The sequence below is a fragment of the Nerophis lumbriciformis genome, linkage group LG27 (assembly GCF_033978685.3).
Source record: "Nerophis lumbriciformis linkage group LG27, RoL_Nlum_v2.1, whole genome shotgun sequence".
NCBI lineage: Eukaryota > Metazoa > Chordata > Actinopteri > Syngnathiformes > Syngnathidae > Nerophis > Nerophis lumbriciformis.
The window spans coordinates 5694354-5717500 of NC_084574.2; the positions used below are offsets into that span (position 1 = coordinate 5694354).

Sequence of the window (23147 nt, forward strand, 5' to 3'; positions counted from 1 at the left end):
GAAATGGGATAAGGAACCAATGATTACATTTTGGGTCTGATTTTTTTTTGTAATATTAGGAAATAGAGCTGTGCTCTTTAGTTCTTTGTGAAAGTGTGTGTTTTGGGTTCATATTTTTAGATTTACATTATTTCGAAAACCGAGGTACCACAGTCTAAAAAAAACTTTCCTAATGTTAAGAAATCTGACCAATCACGTGCTTTGGTTGTCATGACAAAAGCAGTTATCTAAAGCAAAATGAAAGAAACAGAGTGAACCCTCTTGTCAGTCATCCACTATGTTTGTCTAGCATACACACACAGAAGTTGAATCTGGTATCAGACCCAAAATCTGATTTGGTGCTCTGATACGGACTAAAAAAAAAGTTTGCTTAGCCTTCACAATGGGGATTTTCATATAACTTTCAGGAAATGTCAGAAATGGGATAAGGAACCAATGATTACGTTTTGGGTCTGATTTTCTTGTACGATTAGGAAGTAGGGTTGCGCTCTTTAGTTCTTTGTGAAAGTGTGTGTTTTGTGTTCATATTTTTAGATTGACATTATTTCGAAAACCGAGGTACCACAGTCTTAAGAAATGATCCTAATGTTAAGAAATCCGACCAATCACGTGCTTTGGTTGTCATGACAAAAACACCATTGTGAAGGCTAAGCAAAATTTTTTTTGTCTGGATCAGTGGATGAATGACAAGAGGGTTCACTCTGTTTCTTTCATTTTGCTATAGATAACTCAAAAGGTTTTGGGTGGATTTTCATACAACTTTCAGGAAATGTCAGAAATGGGATAAGGAACCAATGATTACGTTTTGGGTCTGATTTTTTTGTACGATTAGGAAGTAGGGTTGCGCTCTTTAGTTCTTTGTGAAAGTGTGTGTTTTGTGTTCATATTTTTATATTGACATTATTTCGAAAACCGAGGTACCACAGTCTTTAAAAATGATCCTAATGTTAAGAAATCTGATCAATCACGTGCCTTGGTTGTCATGACAAAAGCACCATTGTGAAGGCTAAGCAAACCTTTTTTTAGTCTGGATCAGAGTACCAAATCAAATGTTGGGCCTAATACCAGCTTCAACTTCTGTGTGTGTATGCTAAACAAACATAGTGGATGAATGACAAGAGGATTCACTCTGTTTCTTTCATTTTGCTATAGATAACTCAAAAGGTTTTGGGTGGATTTTCATACAACTTTCAGGAAATGTCAGAAATGGGATAAGGAACCAATGATTACATTTTGGGTCTGATTTTCTTGTACGATTAGGAAGTAGGGTTGCGCTCTTTAGTTCTTTGTGAAAGTGTGTGTTTTGTGTTCATATTTTTAGATTGACATTATTTCGAAAACCGAGGTACCACAGTCTTAAAAAATGATCCTAATGTTAAGAAATCTGATCAATCACGTGCTTTGGTTGTCATGACAAAAACACCATTGTGAAGGCTAAGCAAAAATTTTTTTTTAGTCCGTATCAGAGCACCAAATCAGATTTTGGGTCTGATATCAGATTCAACTTCTGTGTGTGTATGCTAAACAAACATAGTGGATGAATGACAAGAGGGTTCACTCTGTTTCTTTCATTTTGCTATAGATAACTCAAAAGGTTTTGGGTAGATTTTCATACAACTTTCAGGAAATGTCAGAAATGGGATAAGGAACCAATGATTACGTTTTTGGTCTGATTTTCTTTTACAATTAGGAAGTAGGGTTGCGCTCTATTTCTTTGTGAAAGTGTGTGTTTTGGGTTCATATTTTTAGATTGACATTATTTCGAAAACCGAGGTACCACAGTCTTAAAAAATGATCCTAATGTTAAGAAATCCGACCAATCGCGTGCTTTGGTTGTCATGACTAAAACACCATTGTGAAGGCTAAGCAAACTTTTTTTTAGTCCGGATTAGAGTACAAAATCAATACCAACTTCAACTTCTGTGTGTGTATGCTAGACAAACATAGTGGATGAATGACAAGAGGGTTCACTCTGTTTCTTTCGTTTTGCTTTAGATAACTCAAAAAGTTTTGGGCGGATTTTCATATAAATTTCAGGAAATGTCAGAAATGGGTCAAGGAACAAGTGATTACATTTTGGGGCTTATTTTTTGTACCATTAGGAAATAGAGCTGTGCTTTGTGAAAGTCTGTGTTTTGTGTTCATATTTTTAGATTTACATTATTTCGAAGGTACCACAGTCTTAAAAAAATGATCCTAATGTTAAGAAATCCGACCAATCGCGTGCTTTGGTTGTCATGACAAAAACACCATTGTGAAGGCTAAGCAACATTTTTTTTTGTCTGGATCAGAGTACCAAATCAAATTTTGGGCCTGATACCAGCTTCAACTTCTGTGTGTGTATGCTAAACAAACATAGTGGATGAATGACAAGAGGGTTCACTCTGTTTCTTTCATTTTGCTATAGATAACTCAAAAGGTTTTGGGTGGATTTTCATACAACTTTCAGGAAATGTCAGAAATGGGATAAGGAACCAATGATTAGGTTTTGGGTCTGATTTTCTTGTACGATTAGGAAGTAGGGTTGCGCTCTTTAGTTCTTTGTGAAAGTGTGTGTTTTGTGTTCATATTTTTAGATTGACATTATTTCGAAAACCGAGGTACCACAGTCTTAAAAAATGATCCTCATGTTAAGAAATCTGATTAATCACGTGCTTTGGTTGTCATGACTAAAACACCATTGTGAAGGCTAAGCAAACTTTTTTTTAGTCCGGATTAGAGTACAAAATCAATACCAACTTCAACTTCTGTGTGTGTATGCTAGACAAACATAGTGGATGAATGACAAGAGGGTTCACTCTGTTTTGGGCGGATTTTCATATAAATTTCAGGAAACGTCAGAAATGGGTCAAGGAACAAGTGATTACATTTTGGGGCTTATTTTTTGTACCATTAGGAAATAGAGCTGTGCTTTGTGAAAGTCTGTGTTTTGTGTTCATATTTTTAGATTTACATTATTTCGAAGGTACCACAGTCTTAAAAAAATGATCCTAATGTTAAGAAATCCGACCAATCACGTGCTTTGGTTGTCATGACAAAAACACCATTGTGAAGTCTGAGCAATTTTTTGTGTGAACTGGACAACCAAAATCCATTCATGTGACGTTTTGTTGGGTATTGTCGTATCTTTTTTGTTGTTGTTGTTGTTGTTTACATTTAAGGGCACACGCAAAAACAAAGCAAACGAAAAACCGGCGCCGGCAGGTTGAAGTTCCACGATCAAACGATGCACCTTAACTCACCATTGCAAACGTCCTCACTAATATTACACATCCCCTTGTATAGATGCAAAGTGCAAAAAAAAACGGAATCGCATAAACATCAACGCAAAATCAATAAGACACAGATATCCGCGTGGGAGCCTAAGAAGAGCATGCCGGCAACCTCTGAATATCCAACAAAGCAATTCACGTGATACTCTTATGTAGGTTTTTTTTTTTTTGTCTTTTTTTAAGATGTGATAAAATGACTCAAGCTAGTAAGATGCTACCTCTTTCTTGCCTATAGCTTGAAGTATTGTACTGGACTGTAACATAAAAAGCAACAAAAAAAAAAATAAGCAAACGGACCATCAACACGAGTCTTCTACACTCTCGGGACATTATTTACAAATGAAGCTGGCATGCTTTTTACCCCCCTCCGTTAAGGGGGTTCATTTCAAAGCTATCATTACACAAATACAACAAGATACATGTTTTTTTTTCTTGTTTTTTTTTTCCTCAAAGTCTCAGTACGATCTTGTCCGCAGGCAAAAAGTCACAAATAAGAAGTTCTTTGGAGAGGAGGAGGTGTATGAAAACCAGCGGCGTCAGGGGCAAAGTGGAGTGTACGGAAAGGATCTTTCACGGGCAGGGCAGAGTACAAACGGGGGGAGGGGCTAGAGGAGGAAAGAGGGGCGGGGTTTGAGGAGTCAGCGCGGAGAAGGGCGCGTTTTTGTGGAGGTTGGGGTTCTGCGAGTGTCTGTTGCGGCTGCGCAGGGAGCTGAACGCCATGTTGCAGCCGGGGATTTTGCACTTGTGCATTTCGCGCAGGTGCACAGTCTTGTAGTGCACGCGCAGAGTCCCCTTGTTGCTGTATATTTTGTGGCAGATGCTGCACAGGACGCCGCCGCCGTCGTTGTTGCTCCCTCCGGTGGACGAGAGGCGGAACGGCGATGCCAAGCACTCGCTGGTCGTTTCAACAGTCTCTCGCCCCCGTTCCTCCCCCTCGCTGTTGCCTTCCTCCTCCTCCAGTCCCTCCTCCTCCTCCTCCTCCTCCTCCTCCAGGTCGTCCAATAGGACGCCTTCGTCGCTGCCCTCGTCCGACTCGTGTGAGGAGTGGACGCTGCCGCTGGACGTGGTGCTCAGGTCCAGCACCACGTAGTCGTCCGGCTGGCGACGGGAGAAGCCGTTGGCGTGGTGGTTCTTCAGGTGCGGGTGGAGAAGGCGCTGGGAGAAGTCGATGTTGCCCATGGGGGAATGCGCGCCGTGGATCAAGGCGGCGGGGCCGAGGCCTCTGAACGCCATCCCGCCCGTCGGGTCCAAAGCCATGTGGTGGTGCCCGGCGTAGATCTTGGCCAGTAACTCGGCCCGGAAGTCCTTGGGCAGTGGCGTGAGTTGGGGGTCCAGGACGATGTCGTCCAGCTCTTTGGTCAGCAGTTTGCGGTGCAGGTTAATGTTGGAGCTGTGCCTGATGGGAAAATACAACAAAATCATCGGCGTGAATACAATTTTCATCATATTTGCTGATTAACATGCCTCCAATAATCGCCGGGTTACTTCAACGCCACACCTCTAACAGACGTGACAAGGGGGCGTGGTTACCTTCACTATGAATGTGTGTGTGTGTGTGGTTGTCCATAACGCAACATTTACCGCCGACAGAGCAGACCTGGCATATGTAAATCTGACATTTTAAAGAGCAAGTAGTGAATTCTAAAAGTGAAAGCATTGATATAAACCAATTATTTGATATTCATAAGGTAACTACAGTATAAATCTTTACTGTTATACATTACGTCAGGAAAAAACACAGAGGCTATTTCATCCCTACAAGCCTGTTTCGCAGGTTTCACTGCTCTTCAGGGGATTTAAAAAAAAACCTGACGAGCAGTGTATTTAATCCCTACAAGCCTTTTTCGCGGGTTTCACTGCTCTTCAGGGTATTTTAAACCCCCCTGAAGAGCAGTGTATTTCATCCCTACAAGCCTGTTTCGCAGGTTTCACTGCTATTTTTTTTTGAGCAGTGAAACCTGATTTTCAGGGTTTTTAAAATCCCCTGAAGAGCAGTGAAACCTGCGAAACAGGCTTGTAGGGATGAAATAGCCTCTGTTTTTTCCTGACTTAATGTATAACAGTAAAGATTTATGGGCTTGTAGGGATTAAATACACTGCTCGTCAGGTTTTTTTTTAAATCCCCTGAAGAGCAGTGAAACCTGTGAAACAGGCTTGTAGAGATGAAATAGCCTCTGTGTTTTTTCCTGACCTAACATATATTCCGCTCTACCCCGGTATTGAGCACTGTATAACGGATGAACCACAGAAACCTCGACTATATCTTTACTGTCAGGGATTTTACATTTATTATTGCATATTTAAGAATATTTAAATAATATAAATTATAATAAAAATATGAATGATTAAACTAGTCTTTAAGAAAAAAAAAACATATTTATTAGGGATGGGAATATTATAACCACTCAAGATTTGATTCCCCAGAATCAGTTCTCCATTCAACACAATTCTCGCAATATGTTATTTGGTATAAAAAGATTTAAAACCTTTTCAAAACATGTTGCAGGTTACTAAAGATCCTCTTGGCAGCTGACTTATTTTGATGTGCACATGCAAAAGTTGTCTTAAAAAAAAAAAAAAGAAATAATAATATATATATATATATATATATATGTGTGTGTGTGTATGTATGTGTATATATATATATATATATATATATATATACATACACACATCTAAGATTGTTTAATTATAAATCACTTTAGAATTGGAAAATAGGAACCCCAATTCAATGTGAATCGATTTTTTGAGCACCCCTAATAATGATAGTATTTTCCCATATATAAAAATATATTAAATATTAACAATAACGAGTTCTAATCCATTATACTATAACAGTGTCTTTGCATACATGATTACTTTTTGAGAAACTATGTACGTAGCATAGAAGTTAAAATCGGTGCATCCAGAAAATATTTAAAGCAATTCACTTTTGTTATGGTACAGCCTTATTTCAAAAATGGAATCAATCCTCAAAATTCTACACACAATACCCCATAATGAAAATGTTTATTTTTTTATTTTTAAATAGAAAATAAATTAAAAACATCACATGTATTCACAGCCTTTGCTCAATACTTCGTTGATGCACCTTTGGCAGCAATTACAGCCTCAAGTCTTCCTCTTGAATACGACGCCACAAGCTTGGCACATTTATCTTTGGGCAGTTTCGCCCATTCCTCTTCGCAGCACCCTCCAGGATGTCTCTGTACATTGCTGCATTCATCTTTCCCTCTATCCTGGCATCATATTAAAAAAAGACTTCAGGCTGTAATTTCTGCCAGAGGTGAATCAATAAAATATTGAGCAAAGGCTGTAAATACTTAAATAAATGTATAAAAAAATGTTTTAAAAAACCTTTTCACATTGTCATTATGGGGTATGTGTCTAGAATTTTGAGGATACAAATGAATTTTTTCTATTTTGGAATAAGGCTGTAACATAAAAAAAAAAAATGTGGACAAAGAGAAGGGCTGTGAATACTTTGTGCACACACTGTATACAATATAGGGCTGCAGCTATCAATTAGTTTGTAATTCGGAAATCTATCGATCAGTTTATTGAATTAATCGGATAAAACACACTTCAAATGTGTATGTCTGTAATATACAAATATGATTATAAGTATTAACATTGTTAAACAAATGCAGAATGTGAAAATGGAAAATATTGATAAAATGTTTTATTAAATCTGATTACGTAATTGATACACTGCAAAAAGTCAGTGTTCAAAAACAAGAAAAAAAATACAAAAATTAGGGGTATTTTATTTGAACTAAGCAAAATTATCTGCCAATAGAACAAGAAAATTTGGCTTGTCAAGACTTTCCAAAACAAGTCAAATTAGCTAACCTCAATGAACCCAAAAATACCTTAAAATAAGTATATTATCACTAATAACTGTACTACTATATGAGTACTTATTTTCTATTGTTTCATTGAAAATAAAACAGCAAAGTCCATTTGGCTGTCATCTGTTTTAATTATGAGACACAATTGTGTCAAAGTCATGATTTTTATTTTTTATGCTTGAAATAAGAAATGATTACTTTAAAAAAGTAGTTTTATACTTGTGAGTGTTGATGACACAGCTTTGCAACACTTGATATTCTAGTTTCAAGCTTGTTTTACTCAATATAGGTCATCAAATCTCAGCAACAAGCTGTAATATCTTACTGAGATCATTTAGGACCAAAACCCTTAAAACAAGTAAAACACTCTAACATAAAATCTGCTTAGTGAGAATAACTATCTTATCAGACAGAAAATACGCAAATATTACCCTTATTTGAGATATTTAATCTTACTTAGATTTCACTTTTTGCAGTGTGGTAACAAAGCAATATTTTATACTTTTGAAAATAATGAGGCCAAGTTCTACACTGCAAAAACTGAAATCTAAGTAAGATGAAATATGTCAAATAAGGGTGATATTTGCTTAGTTTTTGTCTGATAAGATCATTCTTCTCACTAAGCAGATTTTATGTAGTCTTTTACTTGTTTTAAGGGTTTTGGTCCTCATTGATCTCAGTAAGATATTACAGCTTGTTGCTGAGATTTGATGAGCTATATTGAGTAAAACATGCTTGAAACTAGAATATCAAGTGTTGCAAAGCTGTGTCATCAACACTCACAAGTATAAAACTACTTTTTTAAAGTCATCATTTCTTATTTCAAGCATGAACAAAAAAATCATGACTTTGACACAATTGTGTCTCATAATTAAAACAGATGACAGCCAAATGGACTTTGCTGTTTTATTTTCAATGAAAGAATAGAAAATACATACTCATATAGTAGTACAGTTGGCACAGTACAGTAAACTGACAGTTAATATTTAAACATTTAACATGTGACATTTCTAACTATTTTTAACAGAAATAGTTCATGCACATTCAGGTAAATTCTTCAAAATTACAATGTGTGTGTGTATGTATGTATATATATTTGTGTATATATATATATATATATTTATATTTATTACTCGCGCACTAATTGACTGAAAGAGCACACACTTGGCGCGATGATGTCATGTTATCGATGGAAAAATGCATTTTTAGACAATATGATTTGCCTGAGCGGCTAGGAGACCCCGAGAGTAACAAGCGGTTGCCTTGTTGCCTTTCCATTAAGAACAATTAACTAGTTTTTATTGTAAGTTTGCTGGTTTCAAGAAATGTAATGCCGAGCGCATATCATTATGTCAAGATAATGGCACTAGCATTTACTTCATTTAAGAATATTTTTCAACATATTGAGCAAAAAGGTCTTTTTTTTTTTCTTTTTTTTTTCTATCACGAAAAGTGCACTTACAGGTAAAAGCCAGTAAATTAGAATATTTTGAAAAACTTGATTTATTTCAGTAATTGCATTCAAAAGGTGTAACTTGTACATTATATTTATTCATTGCACACAGACTGATGCATTCAAATGTTTATTTCATTTAATTTTGATGATTTGAAGTGGCAACAAATGAAAATCCAAAATCCCGTGTGTCACAAAATTAGAATATTACTTAAGGCTAATACAAAAAAGGGATTTTTAGAAATGTTGGCCAACTGAAAAGTATGAAAATGAAAAATATGAGCATGTACAATACTCAATACTTGGTTGGAGCTCCTTTTGCCTCAATTACTGCGTTAATGCGGCGTGGCACCCCAAACCATCACTGATGGTGGAAACTTTACACTAGACTTCAGGCAACGTGGATCCTGTGCCTCTCCTGTCTTCCTCCAGACTCTGGGACCTCGATTTCCAAAGGAAATGCAAAATTTGCATGGTTGGGTGATGGTTTGGGGTGCCATGTCATCTGCTGGTGTTGGTCCACTCTGTTTCCTGAGATCCAGGGTCAACGCAGCCGTCTACCAGCAAGTTTTAGAGCACTTCATGCTTCCTGCTGCTGACCTGCTCTATGGAGATGGAGATTTCAAGTTCCAACAGGACTTGGCGCCTGCACACAGCGCAAAATCTACCCGTGCCTGGTTTACGGACCATGGTATTTCTGTTCTAAATTGGCCCGCCAACTCCCCTGACCTTAGCCCCATAGAAAATCTGTGGGGTATTGTGAAAAGGAAGATGCAGAATGCCAGACCCAAAAACGCAGAAGAGTTGAAGGCCACTATCAGAGCAACCTGGGCTCTCATAACACCTGAGCAGTGCCAGAAACTCATCGACTCCATGCCACGCCGCATTAACGCAGTAATTGAGGCAAAAGGAGCTCCAACCAAGTATTGAGTATTGTACATGCTCATATTTTTCATTTTCATACTTTTCAGTTGGCCAACATTTCTAAAAATCCCTTTTTTGTATTAGCCTTAAGTAATATTCTAATTTTGTGACACACGGAATTTGGGATTTTCATTTGTTGCCACTTCAAATCATCAAAATTAAATGAAATAAACATTTGAATGCATCAGTCTGTGTGCAATGAATAAATATAATGTACAAGTTACACCTTTTGAATGCAATTACTGAAATAAATCAAGTTTTTCAAAATATTCTAATTTACTGGCTTTTACCTGTATTATTATTTTAAGGTATTTTTGGGTTCATTGAGGTTAGCTAATTTTACTTGTTTTGGAAAGTCTTAACAAGCCAAATTTTCTTGTTCTATTGGCAGAAAATGTTGATTAGTTCAAGTAAAATACCCCTAATTTAAAAAAAAAATTTTTTTTCTTGTTTTTGAACACTGACTTTTTGCAGTGTAACCCCTAAAAGATACCTGCCACTCTCTGTAGTTGAGTAAACAGATGCCCGGGCTTACTTCATAGGAAATAGAGAATATGCATTTCTTGTTTGTATCTCCCTGCAGCTCTCCTCAGCAGAGTGCAGACAAACGGAGAGAGCGAGCGAGAGAGAGAATGTTTACGCTGTCAGCATGTCTGCACTGTGCACGGCCCTCAAATCCAATAGACTGTGACTCAATTAAATACTCCCGACATATTGAATGGGAGTTTATCAATTGATTGGAGCTGTGGTAATGTGATAATCGAGGGGGAACTGGATAGCGCATTAGCACTCCGGTCCCTGGCAGGCTAATGCCGCAAAGCGTGTGTTGCAGTTAATTCAATTAAACATTCTCCTTTGCACCGAACACAAAACAGTGCTAACACGACGTGCTTGAGCTGATGACACAAACACAAGTCCCATGCGGATGCCAGGATGGGGGATTATGGAGCTTTTTCAGGAAGCGCACATAAAAAGCCATGCCAAAAGGGTGCCTGACAAATCACAATGAAGCGCTATTTTCATACTAATTCCACAGCTATTGTTCTTTTTATGAGTGACACACACACGTATTCTCCGCTATCGGGTTAAATCAAATGAAATGCAAACACGCCGTGCCTTTTTTTTTTTCTTTTTCCTACACATGTAAGGGGTTGTCCATGCAGGGAGCACTGTGACATCAAAAAAAAAAAAATGAAGTCACAATGGATAAGTAGAGCTTACCAGCAGTGGCAGGGTTGATGCAGTCAAAAAGGGTCCCTTTCCTTTAATTATTTACTTCCCTATCCGACATTGTCCTGCAAGAGGTAGAAATACATTCATTTAAGGAGGGACCCTTTTTTTTTTTTTTTTTTTTTTTTTTTTTTTTTTTTGTTGGTCATGCAGGCAACCAGGAGCCCGTCCACTCGAGCATCGTCAGCATCGAGCGTGGCCAATGGATCGGCCGCGGCTGCCACTGCGCGCCTGTTATTCCAAAAAGAGCCCGTAAATCCTCGCGGCCCGTCTGATAGTGAAGCCACATGTTAGCTCAGCACCGTGTTGGCCGGGCGTGAACAATGGAGGTGGGACAGTATCAGTGATCCCGCTTCTGACGCCACAACTTTTTTTTCTTTTTTTCTTTTTTTTTTAAATGGAGGATGCTGGTGCTGATGCTCGGGTAGGCGGGCAACACCTTTTTTTTAGTTGAAAAGTACAGGAACACCTTCACTGCTAATAAGCTCTAATTGAGCTAAGACCCCTTTTTAAAATCACATAAACAACAACTCTTTGATGTAAACTAAACATTTAGTTTCCCATCCCTTGTATAAGCATACAGTACAATATAAACATTAGGGACCATTTCAACCAACATGCAATTTTACAATAAAACAGAAAAACATTACCATAAAGTCGTCCCTTGTTTATCGCTGTTAATCGGTTCCAGACCGCGATAAATGTATTTCCGCGAAATATCATAACCATGTTTTCTCGACAATAAGTCACTACTTTTTTCCCCCCACATTTCGGCTAATTTATGGATTTTTCTTCGCTAACGGCCGTAATGTTTTGTATTCAACGGAGACACTAAAAGGTTGTGTTGTCGCTTGTGCTATGGCGCCATCTTTTGCACGAGTTCGCTCACTGCAGGTGCTGCGGGTTGAAAATGTATTTCCTGTTTGGTGCCTTGAACCTAAGGTATAAGTCCAGTTTTGTCTATTACTCGTCCATAGCGTTTCTGCTCGAAAGGATTCTTCACTCATCACTCCGAGCAAAGTTTTACAATATAATAGGGGTGTAACGGTACGTGTATTTGTATTGAACCGTTTCGGTACGGGGTCTCGGTTCGGTTCGGAGGTGTACCGAACGAGTTTCCACACGAAAATATTAAGTAGCCGCCTCCGCTTCCTTCTACTTCTCTCTGTCAGTCCTCTACACAGCACCCAGCATTGTCCCACCCACACAACCATCTGATTGGTTACACACAGAGCGGTAACAGCCAATCAGCAGTGCGTATTCAGAGCGCATGTAGTCAGTGCTTAGCGTTTAGCAGGTAAGCATCAGGCAGCGGACTCTCCCCAAATGATAATAAACACCTCCCAGTCAACTACTAGTAACATCACTATGAGCCCGTTGACCTTCTAGAAATATAAAAGGCAGCTCAGCTCGCTCGCAGTCTTGGCTTTTAGCGTAATGTTAGCTCTTTTTGCGGTGTGTGTGTGTGTTTGTGTTACGGACAGCAAAGCCCTGTCTCTCTGTCTGTTATTTCACTTTACCTTTTTCTGTGTTGATTGAGCTGTGTTGAAGCAGCAAAAAAGGACATTATGTTAAATGAAGAGTTTCTGTCTCTGATAGTTGATATAATAATGTAAGTGCATCATTAAGCCTACATGAACTCCATGGTGTTCAGGGATGAATAGTCTCTCCTATTGCTATTGTACTATTTCTTCAGCTATAGTTACATTAATCATTCGTAATGGAGCAGCCTAGTTTTGAATGGCAGGGTCCCTGCTATCATATGTTGATAAAAATATAACGTTTACATAATAAAAATCAGCTACAGGCTTCCCAAATGCTGTAATAAATTAAGCATGATGAGTTGACTTGAAACTGTTTAATGTTGCATTTTTTTATATGTAGAAGAAAAGTTTTGTCATTTAATCTGAGCAACAACTTGAGGCAGTTTAATGTTGATTAACGTGGGCAGAATTATTATAGAGTTCCCAATGTTAAAAGGATAAAGCCATTGTTTACAAATTTGGTAAATAAATAACCAAAAAATGTACATTTTGTTGTTTTCCTACTGTACCGAAAATGAACCGAACCGTGACCTCTAAACCGAGGTACGTACCGAACCGAACTTTTTGTGTACTGTTACACCCCTACAGTATAACTAAAACAAGTCATACTTATTAAACTGTCCCATGTGTGATGTCTGCAGTAGTTTTCTCATGCATATTTGTACATGCTATCAAGCTCGCGTTATTAGCATTAGCAAATATGCTAACACATTTACAAGTGTGTGTTAGTATTATCAACTTACAGCGAGTGGCATTCGTTTTGTAAATCCACCAAAACGCATACCTGCCAACTACTCCGGTTTTCCCGTAATTCGTACGGTTTTCATCAACCTATTCCGGGTTACGGTTGCAGTGATAAAAAATACGTTTTTTCATTAATTTAAAAAAAAAAAAGGGTGAAAAATACGCGAATTGCACCTTGTGCAGACAAGATTTTTCGATCGGACACGGAGGAATTAGCGATGTAAAAGACCACGTTGGGACAAAAAAACACAAGTCTAATGCCGTTGCTAGCGATACAAGTGGAAAACTTTCAACGTTTTTCGTCGCCCAAACAGATTCTTTGGATGTGATAAATGCCGAAGTTTTATTTACGGAGGCAATAATTGAGCATGGATTTCCAATCGCACTGGCTGATCACATAGGACAGTTAAATGTTTGTAATGCAACCTTTAAAAATCATTACGCGGTGATCGCGGTCCCAAAAATAAACTTTTCTTGCATGATAATGTCCAGAAAAATTCGCTTTATATTACTATAGAGTCCTTTTAACGAATGAGTTTGATGGTTTATCACAAACCTTAAATGAAAGAAGTCCTTTGTTCTCCTGCACCATGCATATGCGCTTTGGCCTTGCTTCGTGTTTGGTGCGCAATCCTGTCGGCTGTATTTCACAGCACAACATACTGTTAAAAGTGTTTATACTATTTATGCTTTCAAATCCAAGTTGAAGAAATCTTGTTAAATGTTGACAGCATAACTACCAAAATACAGAAGTATGTCCTTAATATTTTTGCAGTGCTATTTCTGTTGAAAAGTTCAAATGATTACATTAGAGATGTGATGTGCCACTTTTCAAGTGTCTGATGGCTTAAATTAAATTTCATTAATTTTTCATATTTTGAATTCTTTTGAAAGGCTTACAAAAAAACTACATTTGAATTGTAATTCCATGCTATTGACAGGACTATTAATTGTAATGAAGTTAGCTTACCATGTTTACAGTATGATAATTGTGATAGAAATGTGAATTTTAGGCACAGAATATTTTTTACAATTGAACAAGGCAGTAGATTATACAAGCTTGGACAGAAAGTTAATAATGACACCATTTTTTTTTTTAATGGAATTGTTTAGTACTGTTTTACCATTTGTTTACTGTAAAAAGTGTTTATACTGTTTATACTTTCAATTAACAAATTGAAGTCTTGTGAAAGGTTGACAGGATAACTGGCATTAACTGTCAAAATAATTTCAAACTATTGAAGTTAGCTTACAGAATAAACATGTCAATCAACCCATATGATTTTTGCTGTAATATTTTTGTTTTGAAAAGTCACTGTGACTGATAGAAAAGTGATGGTTTTAGCAACATTTAACCTGTCTGAATGCTAATAATCATTTTGCGTCGGGGGGCGAAGCCCTGAACCCTCCACCAGGACTTTGTCCTGGACCTACCGGGGCCTGTGGCCCTTGGACCCTGGCGACTAGGTTTTTCTGATTTCAAAAGTTGGCAGGTATGAAAACGTCACCGTGGAGTTATTGAGTCTGTTTAGCTGACTGTAGAGCTGGCTTCTGCAGCTAGTGGGTCCATGACCATGACTTCTGTTTTGTTTGATCAGTTTTACTGCCCTGTGACAGGCACCGTTTGGAAACGATTATGGCATGTAAATAAACATTTACAAAATATATTTCGTACCAGTCTGTCTGCGGCTTATAGCCCGGTGTAAGAAATATATTTATTTCTTCTAAAATAAAATGGGGCTTGAATACCGGTGTGCTTGATAACCCGTAAAAATTCGGTAAGTGTAAATTTAATATATTTTCACAGCTAGAGCTGAATACATTTTTTAACATTCTGATAGCCCACTAGACATGAAATAAACACTCTCTTAATTCAGTATGGTAATGCTGCCTGAGGATGAGCCAATCAGTGGCCACGATTCTGAACGGCGTGCTCTGATTGGTATCAATACTACTGTAGTAGTGATATTTTTACTTGCTCATTTTTTTGTGAAGCCACAATATTTGAAGGGCGATGTGGCGAGGGCATGTTGTGTTGTGCAAGTGTAAATGTCACGTCCGAAATTAAATATCAATATTTAGGACGGTAGAAACTCTCAAGTAGAAATATAATCTTTTATCCCCATCTCTGATTTAAACAGTATTTTTTTTAACAACAGCATAAGCAGAACACACACACACACACACACACACACACACATAGCACATTATCTCCTCATTTATCAGATTTTAGACTTTTCCGCCCACGTTAAGATTTCCCACCCTCGCGTCTTTATTCCACCGCCTCCATCCTTTTTTTTTTTGGACTATGCCGAGGAGGAGCAACCTCGGCGTTAATCATCTTTAGGCTCATCTTGAGCGTGTCAGCAGCATCTTGGCTGGTTTTTTTTTGTCTCTCGTTATCTGGATTTCTTATAAGGTTTTGTTGAAAGTGGAAGGACTACAAATTCGATTTGATTTTGCATCGATTATGCATCTTTAATTATGATATCGTATAATGACGTGCCTAAGTGGCAAACAGGCATCCTTATTTTACTTTTTGCACCTTCTAGGTGTGTCATATTTACACATTGATGGCATATATAGTGTTATACAATGTTATGGATATTGTTAAGAATTCTCCATGTTTATCTACGTTTTCAGATACTTTATTTTGAAGCATTTCTCGACAGTGTCACTTCCGCTTCCTTCCTGTGGGTGTCACTTCCGCTTCCCTTTTGACGTGTGTGAATGTGTGGTAACTTGTTTCTCTGCTACGTTTAATCACACTTGCCAACCTTGAGACCTCCAATTTCGGGGGGTTATATATATATATATATTTTTATATATATATAAAAGAAATACTTGAATTTCAGTGTTCATTTATTTACACATACACACACACATAACACTCATCTACTCATTGTTGAGTTAAGGGTTGAATTGTCCATCCTTGTTCTATTCTGTCACTATCTTTCTAACCATGCTGAACACCCTCTCTGATGATGCACATTGCTGTGTGGCACGCACAAAAGTGTTTTCATCAAATGCACTAGATGGCAGTATTGTCCTGTTTAAGAGTGTCACAACATTGCTGTTTATGGCAGACGGACTGCTTTACTGTAGACGCTCTTTATATTGTGGGAAAGCGGACTCAGGTCCGCATGGACCTGATCCGCCTGAATTTCGGGAGATTTTCGGGAGAAAATTTGTCCCGGGGAGGTTTTCGGGAGAGGCGCTGAATTTCGGGAGTCTCCCGGAAAATCCGGGAGGGTTGGCAAGTATGCGTTTAATCCAGGCCTGGGCAATTATTTTGACTCGGGGGGGCCACATTTAGAGAAAAAAATGTATATGGGGGCCGGTATATCTATTTTTAGGAACACTAATACAAAACCTCACAATAATGTCTGATTGAATGCTAAAAACGTTATAACAGACCGCCTTAAAAAACGTAATGTAATTTTAAATTTTTCTATGAAGGATAAAACACTGAATATTGACAAAATATGAATGTCACACCCCCTTTCGATCGACATATTTTACAATCAAGTGAAACGCAACAAAAATGCAACAAACAGTGAAATATGAACGCAAAGGGTACAAAATGAACCCACCTACAATCTGATGTATCTGATATATCACTAAGCTTTAGAACTTTGTTGTGAAAATCTCCTTCCGCGTCTGTGGAAAACGCTTCCCGCCCACACTGCTTGGTGCCTCGTCTGAGCTGCTGTGACGTAGATGACCATAGTAACTAATTAGATGACCATAGTAACTAATTCGATTACCATAGTAACTGGTATGTCATCCATAAGCACAGATTCCAACCATTGAAATACTTTGTATAGTTCAAGACTTCCGGTCATTAGAAAACATCACTGCACATCATAATGGCAGCTACACTTTCCATCTTAAAGATCTAAAAAAATTATTTGGGAATGTCCGGCGGCAGCCTTGTCACCGATTCTGTTCATAACTTTTATGGACAGAATTTTTAGGCGCAGTCAAGGCGTTGAGGGGATCTGGTTTGGTGGCTGCAGGATTAGGTCTCTGCTTTTTGCAGATGATGTGGTCCTGATGGCTTCATCTGGCCAGGATCTTCAGCTCTCACTGGATCGGTTCGCAGCCGAGTGTGAAGCGACTGGGATGAGAATCAGCACCTCCAAGTCCGAGTCCATGGTTCTCGCCCGGAAAAGGGTGGAGTGCCATCTCCGGGTTGGGGAGGAGATCTTGCCCCAAGTGGAGGAGTTCAAGTACCTCGGAGTCTTGTTCACGAGTGAGGGAAGAGTGGATCGTGAGATCGGTGCGGCGTCTTCAGTAATGCGGACGCTGTATCGATCCGTTGTGGTGAAGAAGGAGCTGAGCCGGAAGGCAAAGCTCTCAATTTACCGGTCGATCTACGTTCCCATCCTCACCTATGGTCATGAGCTTTGGGTTATGACCGAAAGGACAAGATCACGGGTACAAGCGGCCGAAATGAGTTTCCTCCGCCGGGTGGCGGGGCTCTCCCTTAGAGATAGGGTGAGAAGCTCTGCCATCCGGGGGGAGCTCAAAGTAAAGCCGCTGCTCCTCCACATCGAGAGGAGCCAGATGAGGTGGTTCGGGCATCTGGTCAGGATGCCACCCGAGCGCCTCCCTAAGGAGGTGTTTAGGGCATGTCCGACCGGTAGAGGGCCACGAGGAAGACCCAGGACACGTTGGGAAGACTATGTCTCCCGGCTGGCCTGGGAACGCCTCGGGATCCCCCGGGAGGAGCTGGACGAAGTGGCTGGGGAGAGGGAAGTCTGGGCTTCCCTGCTTAGGCTGCTGCCCCCGCGACCTGACCTCGGATAAGCGGAAGAAGATGGATGGATGGATGGATAGAGATGTGATGTGCCACTTTTCAAGTGTCTGATGGCTTAAATTAATTTTCATTCATTTTTCATATTTTGAATTCTTTTGAAAGGCTTACAAAAACACTACATTTGAATTGTAATTTCATGCTATTGACAGGACTATTAATTTTAATGAAGTTAGCTTACCATGTTTACAGTATGATAATTGTGATAGAAATGTGAATTTTAGGCACAGAATATTTTTTACAATTGAACAAGGCAGTAGATTATACAAGCTTGGACAGAAAGTTAATAATGACACCAATTTTTTTTTAATGGAATTGTTTAGTACTGTTTTACCATTTGTTTACTGTAAAAAGTGTTTATACTGTTTATACTTTCAATTAACAAATTGAAGTCTTGTGAAAGGTTGACAGGATAACTGGCATTAACTGTCAAAATAATTTCAAACTATTGAAGTTAGCTTACAGAATAAACATGTCAATCAACCCATATGATTTTTGCTGTAATATTTTTTGTTTTGAAAAGTCACTGTGACTGATAGAAAAGTGATGGTTTTAGCAACATTTTAACCTGTCTGAATGCTAATAATCATTTTGCGTCGGGGGGCAAAGCCTGAACCCCCCACCAGGACTTTGTCCTGGACCTACCTGGACCCTGGCTACTAGGTTTTTCTGATTTCAAAAGTTGGTCAGGTATGCGACATTGTTCAGCAGCTGCTTCTGACAACACGTCAAACATGCTAACCCATTAACCCATTCAAGCAGCCTCTCCTCGGTGAGTCAGGCAGGGCTAAAGCAATAACAAATGTTTTTATAGTAGCAGATATAAGTCCATATTGCATTAGAAACTAGATTTTGAGCCACTTCTATGGTGGAAGAACAATGAGTCCATATATCCTCTTATTGCCAAGTTAGCCAGGCTGGGGGGTTAAAAGAAAAGTTAATCTGAGGCTGAGTTGACTTGAAACTGTTTAATGTTGCACTTTTTATATGTAGAAGAAAAGTTTTGTCATTTTATTTAATCTGAGCAACAACTTGAGGCAGTTTAATGTTGATTAACGTGGATCCCGACTTAAACAAGTTGAAAAACTTATTGGGGTGTTACCATTTAGTGGTCAATTGTACGGAATATAATAAAAATAATAATAAAAAATAATAAAAATCTCAATCAATCAAAAAAAGCACTTTATATGTAGAAAGGTTTTGTTAAGAAACCATTCTGAGCCTTATAGAATAGAATATATTTGTATTGTCATTGTACATTGTACAATGAAATTGTAAGCAAAATTAATTTAGTGCAAATTCATAACACAAAACCATAAGAACATAGATAAAAAGATAAAAATACATAAAATACATAAAAATAGTCATTATTGTCGTCTTGTGTTCAGCGACACTATTGCTCTCGGGTAAAAAGTGTTCTTAAGTCTGTTTGTCTGGCATTTTACTGTCCTGTATCTCCTGCCCGAGGGCAGCAGTTCAAAAAGTTTATGTCCAGGGTGAGATGGGTCCCTTATGATGTTTTGGGCCTTTTTGAGGCACCTGACACTGTACAGTGCATCTAGGTTATCTTTATATATATATATTAGTTATATGTATTAGTTATCTTATTTAGTTTTTATTTTATATATGTTGACCACATTAACCCTGGCAATGGACCCTATGTGTATATGTATGTTATGCCATTGTTTACACATTTGGTAAATCCATCCATCCATTTTCTACCGCTTATTCCCTTTGGGGTCGTGGGGGGCATTTGGTAAATAACCCAAAAAGTGTATTAGGGCCCGCAAGGCCCATTGCAAAAGGACTCCCAAAGGGAGTCCTTATGCAATGGGACATAAGGACCTATTGAATTTGTAAGGTTGTAAGGTTTTATTATTCTTTTTTCTTTATTCTTCCGCCGCCTCTTTGAGCACTAATTTGATCCACTTAACATGCTTCAAAACTCACCATATTTGACCTGCGAAAATTGCCTTTTAGTAAAACAAAACCCCCCACAAAACTCAAAATTGCGCTCTAGCGCCCCCTAGGAAAAAAAAAAACTAGACTGCCTGTAACTCCCACTAGGAAGGTCGGAGAGACATGAAACAAAAACCTCTATGTACGTCTGACTCAGACCTAGCTTTCATAATGGTACATTCTTGGGCTAAAATCAACAGGAAGTTGGCAATTCCCCCTTCAAGACAAAAAAAGTACTAAAAACAGTCACTTTTGCCTCTTTGAGCTGTAATTTGACCCCCTTAACATGCTTCAAAACTCACCGAACTGAACACACACATCAGGACTGGCTAAAACTGTGATCTAATGAAAAAACCTAACCCCAAATCAAAAAATTGTGCTCTAAAGCAATTTTTTAATAAAACGCACAAAAAACTGCTCCTCAGATGACAAATCTGACAAAACTGCCTGTAACTCCCACTGGGAAGGTCTCACTTAGACCTACATTTCATAAATTGACAACCCCCAGCAAAAATCAACAGGAAGTTTGCTATTCCCCCTTCAAAACAAAATTTTTGTAAAAACCGGTCACCTTCCTTCAAAAACGAACTCCTCTGAGCGCGTTTGTCGTTTCGCCTTCAAACTAACACAGGAGAGAGATTGAACCCTTGTGATTACAACAACAGAAGCGCTTTTTTTTTATAACTGCTCCGGTTTTGATTTTATGAGCCTTCAAAGAACCGCTGCGCTGATGATGCTGCGGTGCTGTTTTTTTAAGATGGCTGCTCAAAAGCAGGACTAACCAACATGCCCACACAATGCAGACAAGGTAGGTACACTAGACAAAAGTCTTGGGACACTTCAGACTACAAGTACACAAAAGTATTGGGACAGTTAGGACTAGCACCTGCCAAATACGCGGGCCCGACCAACGCTGCTTGCAGCTTTAATATTTTGTTGTTTTCTTACTGTACCGAAAATGAACCGAACCGTGACCTCTAAACCGAGGTACGTACCGAACCGAAATGTTTGTGTACCGTTACCCCACTAGCGTTGTCTAAGAATCCACCATTTCCCATATTGTATACGTTCGTATAACTATACGTCCTCCCAAGGGTTTGTAGATTATTTATTCAAATCCCTACAACACATCACAAGGAATATGCTCATCATTTAAAAGTTTTATTATAACTATTCTCTCTATGAGAATCTCAGTCTTTATAAGACAATGCAAGAAACGGACTGAAGAAGAGGAGGTGGGGTTAAGGGGTGTAAACCCGCCCATATAATTAACCTTCACTCTCTCTGCTGCAACATGGTATGACTTAAAGAACAAGGCTAAATATAAGCAAAATTAAAATGAGATAAATAACGCTTGTCCTGTGTTTAATGCAGTTAATCACCGCTTTTCTTCTTAACTCCCTACAGTATGAGCCAAAAGGAGCCGGCATAAAACACCTCACTGTCAAAATAACTCCTAATAATAAATCATAAGCAGATCATATACTGTCCTGGCTCAAGGGCACGGGAATTAATCCTGAAGCTTTTCATCAGGTCATTCTTTTTATAAAAATACACTGATCCCACCTGCATGTGATTAATTATGTCGATTGTGAACATACGTCACATGTCATGTTTTCTTCTTGACGATTCAGCGTGTCTGAAAAGGAGTAGGAAGAAGAAGTACATCTTATTTAATCCGACGTTACTCGTCCAATATTCCTCCTGAGAGGGGTCAGGGGTGTCAAACTCGTTTTAATTGAGGGCCACATTGTAGTTATGGTTGCCCTCAGAGGGCCGCGTTTAACATAATATACCGTATTTTTCGGACTATAAGTCCGTTTTTTTCATAGTTTGGCCGGGGGTGCGACTTATACTCAGGAGCGACTTATGTGTGAAATGATTAACACATTAGCGTAAAATATCAAGTAATATTATTTAGCTCTTTCACATAAGAGACTAGACATATAAGATTTCATGGGATTTAGCGATTAGGAGTGACAGATTGTTTGGTAAACGTATAGCATGTTCTATATGTTATACCGTATTTTGCGGAGTATAAGTCGCACTGGAGTATAAGTCGCACCTGCCGAAAATGCATAATAAAGAAGGAAAAAAACATATATAAATCTATGAAAAAAACTGCGACTTATAGTCCGAAAAATACGATAGTTATTTGAATGACTCTTACCATAATATGTTACGTTAACGTACCAGTTGGTTATTTATGCCTCATATAACGTACACTTATTCAGCCTGTTGTTCACTATTCTTTATTTATTTTAAATTGCCTTTCAAATGTCTATTCTTGGTGTTGGCTTTTATCAAATACATTCCCCCCAAAAATGCGACTTATACTCCAGTGCGACTTATATATTTTTTTTCCTTCTTTATTATGCATTTTCGTCCGGTGCGACTTATACTCCGGAGCGACTTATAGTCCGAAAAAGACGGTCCATGTATGTCTATATAATACATTAACAATATATTTTTCTACATAAGCTGCAAAAAAATAAAAAATCTGCATTTTACTTTAAAATAAAAGCAGTGTTTTTTTACAGCATATAAAAAAAAAATAATAAATGGAATGGAAAAGCAGGGTTTTTTTAAAACCGTAAAATCTTGTTGTTTTAAAGGTTTTTTTGTTTGATTTTTAATGTTTTAGTGTCTTCCTGTATATGGGAAAAAAAAACAGTACCAAAGTTGATTTCACGGTAAAAAAACAAGTCTGTGGAATTTAACCGTAAAATCTATTGTCAATTTTACAGTCTACAATTTGATTGATAATTTGTTTTAAAATCATAAGTCAAGCAGATATTTAAGTACAGTATTTATCTTTATTTTAGCAAAACATTTTTGGAATACTTGATAATATAATATTTTGATTTTGATAATATTGAATTTTTAAAAAGATATGCAATTGCATGCAGTATATGATTTTTAATGTCAAAAGGGAAATAACAAATATATTCAGTAAGAAAATATTAAGCATTTTATTCACGCATATTATTTCCAGGCTTTCGTGGGCCACTTAAAATAATGTGGTGGGCCAGATTTGGCTCCCGGGCCTTGAGTTTGACACCTGTGGTCTAAGTCTTGACAAAAGAAGTAGACCAGAGGACGCTGGTCCTCGGAAAGATATCTGAATTAAACCTTCATATGATTAAAAATGGCCGTGTGCTGATAAAACCTTTACGAGTCAGAACATTTATATGAATTCCCCTGGCAAACCGCCACAAACAACTGCTAGCTAATTAGCCGTTATTGCCACGCTCGTTGGCCGTAAACAATTCATCTCCATTTCTGGTAATAACATGCATTATGTCCAACGTCCTGTTGGATTTTTAAAAGGTGGCGTTTTATAAAAACAAG

The 23147-nt window shown here is 38.2% G+C and overlaps 1 protein-coding gene across 3 annotated transcripts in view; it reads right to left on the reverse strand.

Annotated features, from left to right (window-relative positions):
- Positions 1-3075: 3075 nt before the first annotated feature.
- bnc2 (basonuclin zinc finger protein 2) overlaps positions 3076-23147 on the reverse strand; it is a 639658-nt gene continuing 619586 nt past the window's right edge. For 2 of the 3 annotated variants that reach the window (XM_061922938.1, XM_061922939.1), the window contains one exon: positions 3076-4668. In XM_061922938.1, the coding sequence (XP_061778922.1) occupies positions 3843-4668 (826 nt within the window). In that variant the 3' untranslated portion in view covers positions 3076-3842. Of the gene's footprint in view, positions 4669-10721; positions 10796-23147 lie in introns of all 3 variants that reach the window. The other variant, XM_061922940.1, reaches the window with a different exon arrangement.